Below are 16,936 nucleotides of genomic sequence, written 5' to 3'. Positions count from 1 at the left end.
ATCCACATATTGCTTTAATTTTGTATGATAGGGTTATGTCATGCATGTCGATGGCAATGATTTAGCTTGTGTTTCCTGATTTCCTTCTATCTAATAGGGATGGTTTGTAGGGAGCTAAACATTCATTAGAATGTGTACCCTTTTTTCTTTTGTATTGTTGGCATATCTTTTACCAAAAATGTTATTTACCTGCTTATTTGGCGAGGAACTATTCTCCCTCCCTAGTTCATTTGCGTTTTTTTGTTTTGCCTTCTATTTTAATGCACAATTTGATAAACTTACGGTGGATGACTTATGCTATAAAATAGAATAATGCAAAGAGCATAGATGCCAAATATTTCAAGCATTATATACTTAGAAGACACTTCTTTGTCGTTCCTTATGTTTTGTCGATAAAATGTCAGGGTCCAGCAAAGTGCACGCTATGCTTAGGCTGCTTCCAATGGACCGGTGCTTAGATGGGGTGCTAAGCATATTAAATAGCTTAGCAACCAAACTCCCCAATGCATAGGTGCTTAGCTTCTTGTAGCTAAGCTCTCTTCATTTAATAAGTCCAAGGATTTTTTGTAGTATATAAACTTTGTGGCATATTTATGCTACGTATTAAGCAAATAATATCCCTTGAGGAAAACACATGAAAATATAGATGACTTGAGTCCATACATAAAGTGCCAATAAGATATTATGAAAATACATGAAATTACACCTACAATTAGAAGTGCTTAAAATAAATGATGATAATAATCTATTTTGACCCAAACTTTTTCCAAATATGCTCTACCAAATCAGTTTTGAGTGCTCTATGAGTCCCGCGATCTCGGATTCTTGCATCCCTTTGTAGCACCTGGGCGAATACCGGTATGTCGCCGTGTGTGAATACTGATGGTAGAACAATGGATGTACCCGCCTCCTTGTTCAAATTAAGAATATTAGCCACCGCTTCTTCTTCATCCTCGACTACCATATTGTGAAGAATGATGCAAGCTATCATGACCTTCTGGATATCACCCCGGTCATACAAACGTGCAGGACGACGCAAGATAGAGAATCGACCTTGCAAGACACCAAAAGCACATTCCACATCCTTCCTTGCCCCTTCCTGATGTGCAGCAAACAACTTGTGCTTCTCTGTCTGTGGCATCGATATTGTCTTCACAAAAGCTGCCCATTCTGGGTATATCCCATCTACAAGGTAATAACCATGTTGATATTCCTTGTCATTTACAAAAAAGTTCACTTGAGGAGCTTGGCCTTTCAGCTGCTTGATAAACAATGGTGATTGATTCAGCACATTGATGTCATTGTTTGACCCAGCAATACCAAAGTAGGCATGCCATATCCGGAGATCTTGTGAAGCAACTGCCTCCAGAATAAGACTAGGCCACCCTTTATCACCACGAGTAAATTGGCCCTTCCATGCAATAGGACATTTTTCCCACCGCCAATGCATACAATCCAGGCTTCCTAACATGCCAGGAAACCCACGACCTTCGCCAATGCAGAGCAAGCGCTCTGTATCTTCAGTGTTGGGGCTTCGTAAATACTCTGCAGCATAGGTATCAATCACTCCTTGCACAAAGTTCTTCAAGCAATCAACCGCGGTAGTCTCGCCAATCTTGAGATATTCATCAAGACTATCTGCAGGTGTGCCATAAGCCAATTGGCGTATTGCCGCCGTGCACTTTTGCAGTGGAGAGAGCCCTTCACGGTTAAGCGCATCTGTCCTTGTGGTGAAGTATGGAGACCACTCACCTAGTGCATTGACGATGCGAAGAAAGAGAAGTCGTCTCATCCTGAATCTTCTCCGAAATTTTTTGGCGCCGTAGAGAGGATTGTCGCAGAAGTAATCTCGTACAAGCTGTTGATGTGCTTCTTCACGCGGTCTATTCACATATATCCTTGGACCACTCCTGCTAAGTGCTCTTGCTTGAAGAGCCTCAAGTGTTCCCTTCAACTCCACAGCAATCTCCTCGGCGAAGGAGTCTAGCAGGTCCTCCTTGGCTAGGAATTCATCAAGTGTGTATAACTCTGCTGGATATGTAGTGTTTCTGGCATCACTATCATGTTGTTGATCTGTATCATCAGGATCATCTGGTGGATGGTTATACATAGGCCTGAAACATGTAACAAACAATACAACAAGTGTACACATCAGAATAAGATCGAACCAAAAAAAAACAGCTAGGCGACACTGTTTAGATTCCTGAACCAGAGAACAATAACATGAAAGTTAAGTGATGAACTTCTAGTGATAAAAACAGAATTGCGTTTGATTTCTTAAAAAAAGTTTGTGTCTAATTATTTGTATGACAAGATAGCATCAGTGCAAATTTTGCTTCATCTACTAAAAACAGAGTAATTTTGTACACCGTAATCTTATTCTGTCTGAACCAATTTCTCATAGAACTTCAAAACTGAACTGAACTCAGTTTGATCCTATATAAAATGATTGCTACAGACGTATCTAGATGTAGTATAATCAACTGCGTTCCTTCCAACTACAAGTAACTCCAATCTAAACTGAACTGAACCATTGTGTATTATGAGCTGAACTAGTATGTTCTGAAATCAATTAGAACGTTCTGAACTGAACAAAAATTATAAATTGAAATCAACCAGGTCTTCTTGGCCAATTACCAGTCAAATTTTGGCCACAGCCCAAGTCTGATGCAGAGAAAATCTCATCTAAGCAAGAATGGGAGGGACAAAGCATGAGGCACACTAGGATACAGAACAAAAAAGTATTCTGATTTGTGAAAGGACAAATACCATCGAGCAGATTGTGGCTGGCCGGCGGAGCTACCAGCGACGGCGAACTGAACCGAGGGCGCTGGTGTTGTCCCAGATATCTTCTCCCGCGACTGGCCGGAGGAGCTACCGGTGGCGGCGAGCTGAGCCGAGGGGGTCCCTGATACTTTCTGCCGGCGGTGGTCCATGAAGGCAACGCCTGACAGGCGTGGCAGCGTCGCGGGGCGAGGAAGAGGTGGCTATGCCGGGGCGGCGGCGCAGGGCGAGCGGGTGGAGGAGACCAAAGGGGAAGACGGGGAAAAGAGAAGAGGCGAGGCTATTCGGCGGCGTGCATGGCGCATAGGATCGAATTAACTGCGTTCCGCCTAGGTACGAGCGCCTGGAATCGTTTCTTCGTGAGGGTACCGATTCGCTCTCTCTCCTCATTAATTAATATGCCACGTCTGACTTTTGCCTATGTGGCAGGCTTAGCACCTGTCCAAGGTGGAGCATTGGGAGGGGCCTTATAGTAATCCTACTATGGTAGGATAGGAAAATGTTGTGAAAATTTACTGCAATGGCAAACGCTTGATATGGTTGTGCGGAAAAGTAGGTGAATAAGCTTCCGCTATCCAATACTACTTTCATCGGTCTCACACCAAATGACCGTCCACCGAAATACAAGCTTGTTGAGCTATGCGAGTAACAATTCCTGGAAATGCCACTAATAATTATAAATGAGAGAATCTGTTCACAAATCAGAAAAAATCAAATTGAAATACAAGGAAATTGAAAAGGTACAGGGAAATAAATAGTACTAACATTTTTTTAGGAATAAAAAAATAGTAACTGGAATAAGCGTAGGATATGGGACGGTTGTTGGGCCAGGCCCAATGAGGCAAAGGTGGGGACCCGAGTTTCGGGGAAAAGGCGGGAAACAGAAATCGCGCGGGAAGCTCGTCGACTGCTCTGCTCCGGTTCCGTCTCCAGGCCGGGGGAAACTAAACATGGAAATCCATGTCCGACTACAGGTTGGGACGATGAGGCGAATCCGATTTCAGACAGGAGCGCGTCGTCTCCACACCATATAATCCCCAGCCCACCGATCAATCCAATCCCTCCTCAAACACAGCTCGCCAGGAAACCATGGCCGTCACGAAAGCGAGGAAAGCAATCAAGAGATCAACTCCCGCCACCGCTGACGCCGGAGCCGGAGCCAGCAGCTCCCTGTCCATGGCGCCTCCGCCCGGGCCCATCGGGGCGAACGAACTCAAGCAGCCGCCGCTTCTGCCTCCCGGCGTCTACTTCAACCCGACGAAGGCGGACAGGATGGGATTCCTCAACCGGTGGATCACCGGCGACGACAAGATGCCCGACGCGCGGGGGTTCATCCTCCACGCCGACATGTACGACAACGACCCCTACGCGCTGCAGCGGCTGCACCCGCCGGCCAGCGCTCGCGAGGGCAAGCACACGTGGTGGTTCCTCGACGAGAGCAAGTTCCAGAGCCCGTGCAGCGTGACAGAGAACAAGCGCGCCGACCGCAGCGTCCGGACCGGCGGGTGGAGCAGAGCAAGGAGGAGCTTCGCGAAGAGGGCGGGCGCAAGAACTGCTTCGGGTTCTACTACGTCCCCCCGCCCCCGTCCAAGAAGCTCAAGACGCCATGGCTCATGCAGGAGTTCACCAGCGACAGGGACAGGGGCGACGGCAGGAGGGGCGTGCCCGCGCTCCACAAGCTCTATGTCATGCCGCGCGCCGAGGGCCTAAGGGAAATCTACGGGGAGGACGGCCTGACGGCGGGGAACAAGAAGCCTGTCCCGGCAGACTATTTCGCCGCTGCCGCCGCGCTGATGCCGCCGGGGAGTGTCCGTGGTCTCCGGCAAGAGCACGTTGAGCCGTCACAGGCATCGGATCTGCCGCCTTCGCCCCCGCCTCTTCCTCATTATGGCGGCGACGACGACGACGACGACGACGACGGCCAAAACTTCATGGATGGCATAATGTCGTCGGTGGGTCCTCTTCATTATGACAACAGCGAGAAGGGAGAGAACTCCATGGGGGCAGCCAATGTTCTTGATCAGTACCAGCAGCAGCATGATGAGGATGCGCCTGAGGATAATTTCAGCATCCCAATGGACCAATTCATGAGAATACTTGACAAGCCAGCGGAGACGGAGGGGGAAGAACCGGCGTGGGACTCATTGCCGGATATCGTTGATCATGATGAGTTAGTGAAATTCAACAAGGATGCTTAGATTGCAGTTCCACCTAGACTGAGAGATCCAAGTTCCACTTAGACAGACAGATCGATTGATCTGCTAGCTAGAGCTAGAGACTATTCTTTGGTTGATTATTTGGATTGGGGCATTAATTTGTGAGAGCTTCTGGTCTATCTATGCCAGTAGTAGTTCTCCATGTATTGTGTTTGTATTATATCATGTGATGTGGTTGGTTTCAAGACTGCTTATGTTAACAATTACATGGAAACAAATGCTGATTTAGTAGGCCGTTTTCAATTTCTTGCCCTAGTAAGTTTACTTGATTCGATCGTCCAAAAATGGCGTGAGTGTCATAGAAGATTTGCACGAGAGGCACGAAGTTTGAACATAGTTGGATCATCTTTCGCCGATCCCCTCAAACCGGTTAGAGAAGTAAAATAACGGTTTACTCCTCTAACCGGCACCTAGCCGAAGTCCTAAAGTCTATGTAATTTTGGCGGCTCCTACAAATCAGGCGGCTCATTTTTCCAATTTTAAGCCGCCTAGTCAGCTGTCCGATTTGCTCAACTAGGATGTATTAGAGCCACTCGATTCCTTCTCAATCATTGCTCCTGTCCATGGGTCACGCACCATAGCTTCTCACCAGCGAGTAGCACCGCCATACTCGACTTGTCATGCCGCCGGTAGCAATGCCCCGCCCCATTGTAGTGGAGCACGACTCCGTTGCAGCACTCCCTACAGTAGAAAAAAGGCGGCGAGTAGTGGCCATTCCCTTTTTGCTCTGCAGGAGCAACAACAGAGGGGTAGCAGAGCTTGCGGAAGCAGTGGCCAGTGTTGACCTTGATCTAGAGAAAGGGGAAGATAACGATGTGGCAGGAAAAATGTGTGGTTGTGGCTTCCTCCATGGGGGGATAAGGCGGATGCTAAGCGGCGTGTGGGGCCTATCCAGAGATGGGTATGGGGCTGGGCAGTTGACCGAGTGATGCACAATGGGGATGCACGCATGGCAAGCAGACGAAAAATCAGCCGGATGGATTTAAGAGTTTTCCATAAATTTTACGAGCGGATGTAGAGGAGTAAAAACAATCGCCCACTCGCCACCGAGTAAAAGAAGCGGCACACCATCGTCCCACCACCCAAATCCACCACTGCGCGCCGCCTCCTATGGCTGGATCCGACCGACGCCGATCATCGCTGCCCAACCAGAGCGCTTGGTCGGCAGATCGAGCCGTGACACAGCCTCCTCCCTCGTTGGCAGCGGATCCTCCACCCCCCCCTCCTCATCCTGCATCACGCCAGCGTTCCCCAACCTCCCGTCACCGCCCCCGTTGCGGCCAAACTACCACGGTGCGCGACAACGCAAAAGGGGGCCTAGGTCGCCGAGATCTATGATCGAGACACCGGGACTGGGTCGCAAATGAAGAAGAAAGCTACGGCGACAAAGGCAACGGAGGTGGAAACGTAGGCAGCGGCAGGACCAACATCTTCGACGACCCAGACCCGATGGTCGGTGGGTTGTCTAGAGCCGTGTGGAAAGAGGCCGCCCAAGATAGCGGCTCTCAGAAGCAAAAAAAACAAGTTTTTTCTTTTCTTTCTGAGCGTCATAGTTGTGCCTTTCGCGGAAGCAGATCACGAGAAGCAAATTTGCGCCTCTCGTGGGGGAAAACACGTTTTCCCTTTTCAAGAGGCACAACTATGCCTCTTGCAGAAGCAAATACGTGCCTCCACAAGAAGCGAATCTGTGCCTCACGCGAAAGGAAAAAAGATACGCAATTTGCTTCTCCAAATTTTTCCATGAATACCTAGGGAAAAAGGCTGAAAAAATCCGAAAAAACCATCTAAAACCCAAAAACCTGTATAGAAAAATAAAATAAAATAAAATGCAAAGAGAGCACCCAGCGTGGGACACGTTGCAGCGACTGTTGTTGGTTTAAGTCTGATAGTAGAGAGCGATGATCGATCACAGGATCGACTGGTTAATGCGTAATCCTCTAGCAACTGCGTCTCCTTTCAGGCTCATGTTTTGTAAATTGGGTGGGACCTACCTGAATAAAAAGAGGCGGTTTACCACTTGTTTTTCCCATTTTTCCTGGGTTTTTTGTTTTTCTCTGTTTTTACTCATTTTTTTCCTTTTCTCTTTGTTTTCTTTCTTTTTTTTCCTTGGTTTTCTTTGGTTTTGTTTTATTTTCTTTTCTCTTTATTTATCCCCCGGTTTTCACTGGTTGTTTTTCTTTTTTTCCCATTTAATCGGTTTAGCTTGCTTCTGTTCTTGTTTTTCATCGGGTTTCTTTTGTTTTCTCTCAGGTTTTCGCTGTTTATATATGCATTTTTCGTACATACCAACACATTCGACCAATACATGTTTAACATTTTTAAAATACAAGATTAACATTTATTAAATACATAGTCAACATATTTTTCTATACCCATTTAACATTTTTCAAATGCTTGATTAACATTTTTTCAGTAGAAAAAGTAAAAAATTTTGAATACATGGTCAAATTTTTTTCTATACACACTTAATTTTTTTCAAATGCTTGATTAATCTCTTTTAAATACAAGTTTAACATTTTTTGAATACATGCCCAAATTTTTCTATACCATTTTTTTCAAATGGTTGATTAACATTTTTGAAATACCAAATTAATATTTTTAATTGTATGGACAATATTTTTTTATACACATTTAACATATTTTAAATTCTTGATCAACATTACAAGTTTGACATTTTTAATACATGGTCAACATTCTGTAACATTAAATAAATTCATATTCATGATTAAGGTTTTTCAAATTCTTGTTAAACATTTTTGTAAATACTTAGATCAACATTTTTATGCATGATCGAATTTTTCACACATATTGTATATTTTGTATGCATTTTTTTTGTATAAATGTGAAACATTACTCTGTACAAATTTAACATTTTTCCAAATGCTAACATTCTTTATTTTTCGGTTTTCATTGTTTTTTTAATTTTATTTTCTCTTTGATTTTCTTCATTTCTTTTTCGGTTTTCACTGTTTTTTCTTTTTTTCCCATTTTAATCGGTTTTCATTCGACCAATACATGTTTACCATTTTTCAAATAAAAGATTAACATTTATTAAATACATAGTGAGCATTTTTTCTATACACCTTTAACATTTTTTGAATGCTTGATTAACATTTTTTGAATACATGGTCAACTTTCTTTCTATACACACTTAATATTTTTTTCAAATGATTTATTAATCTTTTTCAAATACATGCTAAATTGTTTTCTATACACATTGTTTTTTCAAATACTTGATTAACATGTTTGAAATACCAAAATAATATATTTTTAATATCTGGTCAATATTTTTATATACACATTTAACGTATTTTAAATTCTTGATCAACATTTTTCAAATAAAAGTTTTACATTTTTAACATGGTCAACATTCTGTACACCTTTGAAAAAAAATCATACTCTTGATTAAGTTTTTTCAAATTCTTTTTAAACCTTTAAAAAAACTTAGATCAACATTTTTGTAAATACAAGATCGACTTTTTCACACATAATGTATATATTTGTATACATTTTTCGTATAAATGCGAAACATTTCTCTTTACAAATCTAACATTTTTCCAAAGCTTGGTTAACATACTTTTTTAAATGTTTTTTGCGATATATTTTTACAATATTTGGTAGGATAAACAAAAATAAAAAAAGCAAAAAAAACATGAAAAAACGAGGCAGTATCCTCCCGTGTGGCTGGGCGGGCCATCTCACGCTCTGCGTGACGCGAGGGTTCCCTAGGTCTTGCTGCAAGGGAGCAACTAATTAACGAGTGCTCCTTCGGGAGCCTCGCAACGATCAGCGTCACTTGGCGCGCTCTCAGCCATTCGCCACGTGTCGCGCTCTGGACGCTCCCTCCAGATTTTGTTTTTTATTTTATTTTTCCGCATGCGTTTTCGACTTTTTAAACGGGTTTTTTTTCCAGGGTTTTTCGATGTTTTGGTTTTCCCCCTGTCTTCCTTAGCTTTTCAATCAAAAACATCGAAAAAAAATTGGGGGCAAAAAAACGTATTTTTTGTTCTTTTGCGGAAGTCACTGTTTTTTCCCGCGAGAGGCACGGTTGTGCTTTAGCGAGAGTCACGACCGTGCCTTTCGGAAACAAAAAGAAAAACGTATTTTCTATTTTTTTTTCTTTCGCGAGAGTCAAGGTTTTGCTTCCGCGAGAGGCACGGTTGTGCTTTCGTGAGAGTCGTGCCTCTTGGAAAGGGAAAACAAAACGCGTTTTCTGTTTTTTGTGAGAGTCACGGTTTTGCTTCCGTGAGAGGCACGGTTGTTCTTTCGTGAAAGTCACGGCCACGCCTCTCAAAAAGGGGAAAACGCGTTTTCTGTTTTTTTTTCTTTCGCGAGAGTCACGGTTTTGCTTCCGTAAGAGGCACGGTTGTGCTTTCACGAGAGTCATTGCCGTGCCTCTCAGAAACAGAAAAAAAATATGTTTTCTGTTTTTTCCTTCCACGAGACTCACGGTTTTGCTTTCACGAGAGGCACGGGCGTGATTTCACGAGAGGCATGGGCGTGCCTCTTTCGGAAAGGAAAAAAAACCATGCTTCTGGTTTCGGTTTTTTCGCCCGGTTTTTTCGTGAAGAAAATTTCGTCAAAACCTATCAACATGGGATCTAGTTTTGAAGATCTCGACGCGAGGAATCCAATAATGAAAACGGTTCGAGATTTGGACGCACAGTTTAAAAGATAAAACGTTTTGAATAAACGGATCTACGAAAAAAGGGAAAATTCCCCGGCTGCGACAAGTGGCGCGCTGCATGTGCGCCACTTGTCGCGATCTGGGAAAGTGGAGTGTTCTTTGTGTTGGGGAACATAGTAATTTCAAAATTTTCCTACGCACACGCAAGATCATGGTGATGCATAGCAACGAGAGGGGAGAGTGTAGTCTACGTACCCTCGTAGACCGACAGCGGAAGCGTTATGACAACGCAGTTGATGTAGTCGTACGTCTTCTTGGCCCGACCGATCAAGCACCGAAAATACGGCACCTCCGAGTTCTAGCACCCGTTCAGCTCGATGACGATCCCCGGACTCCGATCCAGCAAAGTGTCGGGGAAGAGTTCCGTCAGTACGACGGCGTGGTGACGATCTTGATGTTCTACTGTCGCAGGGCTTTGCCTAAGCACCACCACAATATTATCGAGGACTATGGTAGAGGGGGGCACCACACACGGCTAAGAGAACGATCTTGAAGATCAACTTGTGTATCTAGAGGTGCCCCCCTGCCCCCATATATAAAGGAGCAAGGGGGAGGCCGGCCGGCCCTTGGGCGCGCCAAGGAGGAGGAGTCCTCCTCCTAGTAGGAGTAGGACTCCCCTCTTTCCTACTCCTACTAGGAGGGGGGAAGGAAGGGGGAGAGGGAGAAGCCTAGTCCAATTCGGACCAGAGGGGGAGGGGCGCGCGGCCCACCCTGGCCGTCCCTCTCTCTCTCCACTAGGGCCCATAAAGCCCATTACTTCTCCGGGGGGGGGGGGTCCGGTAACCCTCCGGCACTCCGGTTTTCTCCGAAGTCACCCGGAACACTTTCGATGTCCGAATATAGCCGTCCAATATATCAATCTTTATGTCTCGACCATTTCGAGACTCCTCGTCATGTCTGTGATCACATCCGGGACTCCGAACAAACTTCGGTACATCAAATATAAACTCATAATGAAACTGTCATCGTAACGTTAAGCGTGCGGACCCTACGGGTTCGAGAACAATGTAGACATGACCGAGACATGTCTCCGGTCAATAACCAATAGCGGAACCTGGATGCTCATATTGGCTCCCACATATTCTACGAAGATCTTTTATCGGTCAGACCGCATAACAACACACTTTGTTCCCTTTGTCATCGGTATGTTACTTGCCCGAGATTCGATCGTCGGTATCTCAATACCTAGTTCAATCTCATTACTAGCAAGTCTCTTTACTCGTTTCGTAATACATCATCTCGCAACTAACTCATTAGTTGCAATGCTTGCAAGGCTTATGTGATGTGCATTACCGAGAGGGCCCAGAGATACCTCTCCGACAATCGGAGTGACAAATCCTAATCTCGAAATACGCCAACCCAACATGTACCTTTGGAGACACCTGTAGAGCTCCTTTATAATCACCCAGTTACGTTGTGACGTTTGGTAGCACACAAAGTGTTCCTCCGGCAAACAGGAGTTGCATAATCTCATGGTCATAGGAACATGTATAAGTCATGAAGAAAGCAATAGCAACATACTAAACGATCGGGTGCTAAGATAATGGAATGGGTCATGTCAATCACATCATTCTCCTAATGATGTGATCCCATTAATCAAATGACAACTCATGTCTATGGCTAGGAAACTTAACCATCTTTGATCAACGAGCTAGTCAAGTAGAGGCATACTAGTGACACTACGTTTGTCTATGTATTCACACATGTATTATGTTTCCGGTTAATACAATTCTAGCATGAATAATAAACATTTATCATGATATAAGGAAATAAATAATAACTTTATTATTGCCTCTAGGGCATATTTCCTTCAGTCTCCCACTTGCACTAGAGTCAATAATCTAGTTCACATCGCCATCTGATATAACATCAATAGTTCACATCACCATGTGATTAACACCCATAGTTCACATCGTCATGTGACCAACACCCAAAGGGTTTACTAGAGTCAATAATCTAGTTCACATCACTATGTCATTAATACCCAAAGAGTACTAAGGTGTGATCATGTTTTGCTTGTGAGGGAAGTTTAGTCAATGGGTCTGCCACATTCAGATTCGTATGTATTCTGCAATTTTCTATGTCAACAATGCTCTGCACGGAGCTACTCTAGATAATTGCTCCCACTTTGAATATGTATCCAGATTGAGACTTTGAGTCATCTGGATCAGTGTCAAAACTTGCATCGACGTAACCCTTTATGATGAACCTTTTGTCACCTCCATAATCGAGAAACATATCCTTATTCCACCAAGGATAATTTTGACCAATGTCCAGTGATCTACTCCTAGATCACTATTGTACTCCCTTGCCAAACACAGGGCAGGGTATACAATAGGTCTGGTACACAGCATGGCATACTTTATAGAACCTACGGCTGAGGCATAGGGAATGACTTTCATTCTCTCTCTATCTTCTGCTTTGGTTGGGTTTTGAGTCTTACTCAGTTTCACACCTTGTAACACAGGCAAGAACTTCTTCTTTGACTGTTCCATTTTGAACTACTTCAAAATCTTGTCAAGGTATGTACTCATTGAAAAACTTATCAAGCATCTTGATCTATCTCTATAGATCTTGATGCTCAATATGTAAGCAGCTTCACCGAGGTCTTTCTTTGAAAAACTCCTTTCAAATATTCCTTTATGCTTTGCAGAATAATTCTACATTATCTCCGATCAACAATATGTCTTTCACATATACTTATCAAAAATGCTGTAGTGCTCCCACTCACTTTCTTGTAAATACAGGCTTCACTGCAAGTCTGTATAAAACTATATGCTTTGATCAACTTATCAAAGCGTATATTCCAACTCCGAGATGCTTGCACCAGTCTATAGATGGATCGCTAGAGCTTGCATATTTTGTTAGTACCTTTAGGATTGACAAAACCTTCCGGTTGCATCATATACAACTCTTCTTTAATAAATCCATTAAGGAATGCATTTTTGTTTATCCATTTGCCAGATTTCATAAAATGCGGCAATTGCTAACATGATTCGAACAGACTCTAAGCATCGATACGAGTGAGAAAATCTCATCGTAGTCAACACCTTGAACTTTGTCAAAAACCTTTTTCGACAAGTCTAGCTTTGTAGATAGTAACACTACTATCAGCGTCCGTCTTCCTCTTGAAGATCCCTTTAATATCAATGGCTTGCCGATCACCGGGCAAGTCAACCAAAGTCCATACTTTGTTCTAATACATGGATCCCTTCTCAGATTTCATGGCCTCAAGCCATTTTGCGGAATCTGGGCTCATCATCGCTTCCTCATAGTTCGTAGGTTCGTCATGGTCAAGTAACATGACCTCCAGAACAAGATTACCATACCACACTGGTGCGGATCTTACTCTGGTTGACCTACGAGGTTCAGTAGTAACTTGATCTGAAGTTTCATGATCAATATCATTAGCTTCCTCACTAATTGGTGTAGGTGTCACAGGAACCAGTTTCTGTGATGAACTACTTTCCAATAAGGGAGCAGGTACAGTTACCTCATCAAGTTCTACTTTCCTCCCACTCACTTCTTTCGAGAGAAACTCCTTCTCTAGAAAGGATCCATTCTTAGCAACGAATGCCTTGCCTTCGGATCTGTGATAGAAGGTGTACCCAACAGTCTCCTTTAGGTATCCTATGAAGACACATTTCTCCGATTTGGGTTTGAGCTTATCAGGATGAAACCTTTTCATATAAGCATCACAACCCCAAACTTTAAGAAACGACAACTTTGGTTTCTTGCCAAACCACAGTTCATACGGTGTCGTCTCAACGGATTTAGATGGTGCCCTTTTTATGTGAATGCGGCTGTCTCTAATGCATAACCCCAAAAATATAGTGGTAAATCGGTAAGAAACATCATAGATTGCACTATATCCAATAAAGTACGGTTACGATGTTCGGACACACCGTTACATTGTGGTGTTCCAGGTGGCGTGAGTAGTGAAACTATTTCCATTGTTTTAACTGAAGGCCAAACTCATAACTCAAATATTCGTCTCCGTGATCAAATCATAGAAACTTCATTTTCTTGTCATGATGATTTTCCACTTCACTCTGAAATTCTTTGAACTTTTCAAATGTTTCAGACTTATGTTTCATCAAGTAGATACACTCATATCTGCTCAAATCATCTGTGAAGGTCAGAAAATAACGATACCCGCCGCGAGCCTCAACACTCATCGGATCGCATACATCAGTATGTATTATTTCCAATAAGTCAGTTGCTTGCTCCATTGTTCCGGAGAACGGCGTTTTAGTCATCTTTCCCATGAGGCATGGTTCGCAAGCATCAAGTGATTCCAAAAACCCATCAGCATGGAGTTTCTTCATGCGCTTTACACCAGTATGACCTAAACGGCAGTGCCACAAATAAGTTGCACTATCATTATTAACTTTGCATCTTTTGGTTTCAATATTATGATTATGTGTATCACTATGATCGAGATCCAACGAACTATTTTCATTGGGTGTGTAACCATATAAGGTTTTATTCATGTAAACAGAACAACAATTTATTCTCTTACTTAAATGAATAGCCATATTACAATAAACATGATCAAATCATATTCATGCTCAACGCAAAACACCAAATAACACTTATTTAGGTTCAACACTAATTCCGAAAGTATAGGGAGTGTGCGATGATGATCATATCAATCTTGGAACCACTTCCAACACACATCGTCACTTCACCCTTAACTAGTCTCTGTTTATTCTGCAATTCCCGTTTCGAGTTACTAATCTTAGCAACTGAACTAGTATCAAATACTAAGGGGTTGCTATAAACACTAGTAAAGCACACATCAATAACATGTATATCAAATATACTTATGTTCACTTTGCCATCCTTCTTATCCGCCAATCACTTGGGGTAGTTCCGCTTCCAGTGACCAGTCCCTTTGCAGTAGAAGCACTTAGTCTCAGGCTTAGGACCAGACTTGGGCTTCTTCACTTGAGCAGCAACTTGCTTGCCGTTCTTCTTGAAGTTCCCCTTCTTCCTTTTGCCCTTTTCTTGAAACTAGTGGTCTTGTCTACCATCAATACTTGGTGTTTTTCTTGATTTCTACCTTCATCAATTTTAGCATCACGAAGAGCTTGGGAATCGTTTCCGTTATCCCTTGCATATTATAGTTCATCACGAAGTTCTACTAACTTGGTGATGGTGACTAGAGAATTCTGTCAATCACTATTTTATCTGGAAGATTAACTCCCACTTGATTCAAGCGATTGCAGTACCCAGACAATCTGAGCACATGCTCACTAGTTGAGTGATTCTCCTCCATCTTTTAGCTATAGAACTTGTTGGAGACTTCATATCTCTCAACTCGGGTATTTGCTTGAAATATTAACTTCAACTCCTGGAACATCTCATATGGTCCATGACGTTCAAAAAGTCTTTGAAGTCCCGGTTCTAAGCCGTTAAGCATGATGCACTAAACTATCAAGTAGTCATTATATTGAGCTAGCCAAACGTTCATAACATCTGCATCTGCTCCTGCAATAGGTTTGTCACCTAGTGGTGCATCAAAGACATAATTATTCTGTGCAGCAATGAGGATAAACCTCAGATCACGGATCCAATCCGCATCATTGCTACTAACATCTTTCAACTTAGTTTTCTCTAGGAACATATCAAAAATAAAACAGGGGAGCTAAATGCGAGCTATTGATCTACAACATAGATATGCTAATACTACCAGGACTAAGTTCATGATAAATTGAAGTTCAATTAATTATATTACTTAAGAACTCCCACTTAGATAGACATCCCTCTAATCCTCTAAGTGATCACGTGATCCAAATCAACTAAACCATGTCCGATCATCACGTGAGATGGAGTAGTTTCAATGGTGAACATCACTATGTTGATCATATCTACTATATGATTTACGTTCGACCTTTCGGTCTCTGTGTTCCGAGGCCATATCTGTTATATGCTAGGCTCGTCAAGTTTAACCTGAGTATTCCGCGTGTGCAACTGTTTTGCACCCGTTGTATTTGAATGTAGAGCCTATCACACCCGATCATCACGTGGTGTCTTAGCACGAAGAACTTTCGCAACGGTGCATACTCAGGGAGAACACTTATACTTTGATAATTTTAGTGAGGGATCATCTTATAATGCTACCGTCAATCAAAGCAAGATAAGATGCATAAAAGATAAACATCACATGCAATCAATATAAGTGATATGATATGGCCATCATCATCTTGTACTTGTGATCTCCATCTCCGAAGTACCGTCATGATCACCATCGTCACCGGCGTGACACCTTGATCTCCATCGTAGCATCGTTGTCTTCTCGCCAGTCTTATGCTTCCACGACTATCACTACCGCTTAGTGATAAAGTAAAGCATTACATCGCGATTGCATTGCATACAATAAAGCGACAACCATATGGCTCCTGCCAGTTGCCGATAACTCGGTTACAAAACATGATCATCTCATACAATAAAATTTAGCATCATGTCTTGTCCATATCACATCACAACATGCCCTGCAAAAACAAGTTAGATGTCCTCTACTTTGTTGTTGCAAGTTTTACGTGGCTGCTACGGGCTTAGCAAGAACCGTTCTTACCTACGCATCAAAACCACAACGATAGTTTGTCAAGTTGGTGTTGTTTTAACCTTCGCAAGGACCGAGCGTAGCCACACTCGGTTCAACTAAAGTTGGAAAAACTGACACCCACCAGCCACCTGTGTGCAAAGCACGTCGGTAGAACCAGTCTCGCGTAAGCGTACGCGTAATGTCGGTCCGGGCCGCTTCATCCAACAATACCGCCGAACCAAAGTATGACATGCTGGTAAGCAGTATGACTTATATCGCCCACAACTCACTTGTGTTCTACTCGTGCAAATAACATCAACACATAAAACCTAGGCTCGGATGCCACTGTTGGGGAACTAGTAATTTCAAAATTTTCCTACGCACACGCAAGATCATGGTGATGCATAGAACGTGTAACGCCCCGAGACCGATGTGCCAGGTGTCCTCCAGTTATTCGCGGTTGTTGCCTTGTCATTGCTTGCATGTCATGCATTGCATATCATGTCATCATGTGCATTTCATTTGCATACGTGTTCGTCTCATGCATCCGAGCATTTTCCCCGTTGTCCGTGTTGCATTCCGGTGCTCCTATCTCCTCCGGTGGTCCTTTCTACCTTCTTTCATGTGTGGGGGTTAAACATTTCCGGATTGGACTGAGACTTGCCAAGCGGCCTTGGTTTACTACCGGTAGACTGCCTG

At 43.2% G+C, this 16,936-nt stretch overlaps 1 protein-coding gene and 1 pseudogene across 1 annotated transcript; one reads left to right on the top strand and one right to left on the bottom strand.

The window, feature by feature from the left end:
- Window positions 1–745: 745 nt before the first annotated feature.
- Window positions 746–1,792, bottom strand: LOC119330954. The gene has a single exon (XM_037604106.1). The coding sequence runs from the start codon at window positions 1,790–1,792 to the stop codon at window positions 746–748; it is 1,047 nt and encodes a 348-aa protein (XP_037460003.1).
- Window positions 1,793–3,873: 2,081 nt separating this feature from the next.
- On the top strand, window positions 3,874–4,982 carry LOC119333662 (annotated as a pseudogene).
- Window positions 4,983–16,936: the final 11,954 nt, after the last annotated feature.

This window comes from Triticum dicoccoides, chromosome 7A, assembly GCF_002162155.2.
Source record: "Triticum dicoccoides isolate Atlit2015 ecotype Zavitan chromosome 7A, WEW_v2.0, whole genome shotgun sequence".
NCBI lineage: Eukaryota > Viridiplantae > Streptophyta > Magnoliopsida > Poales > Poaceae > Triticum > Triticum dicoccoides.
Note: the sequence above shows the minus strand (reverse complement) of the source record. Positions and strands in the feature narration are given on the sequence as shown.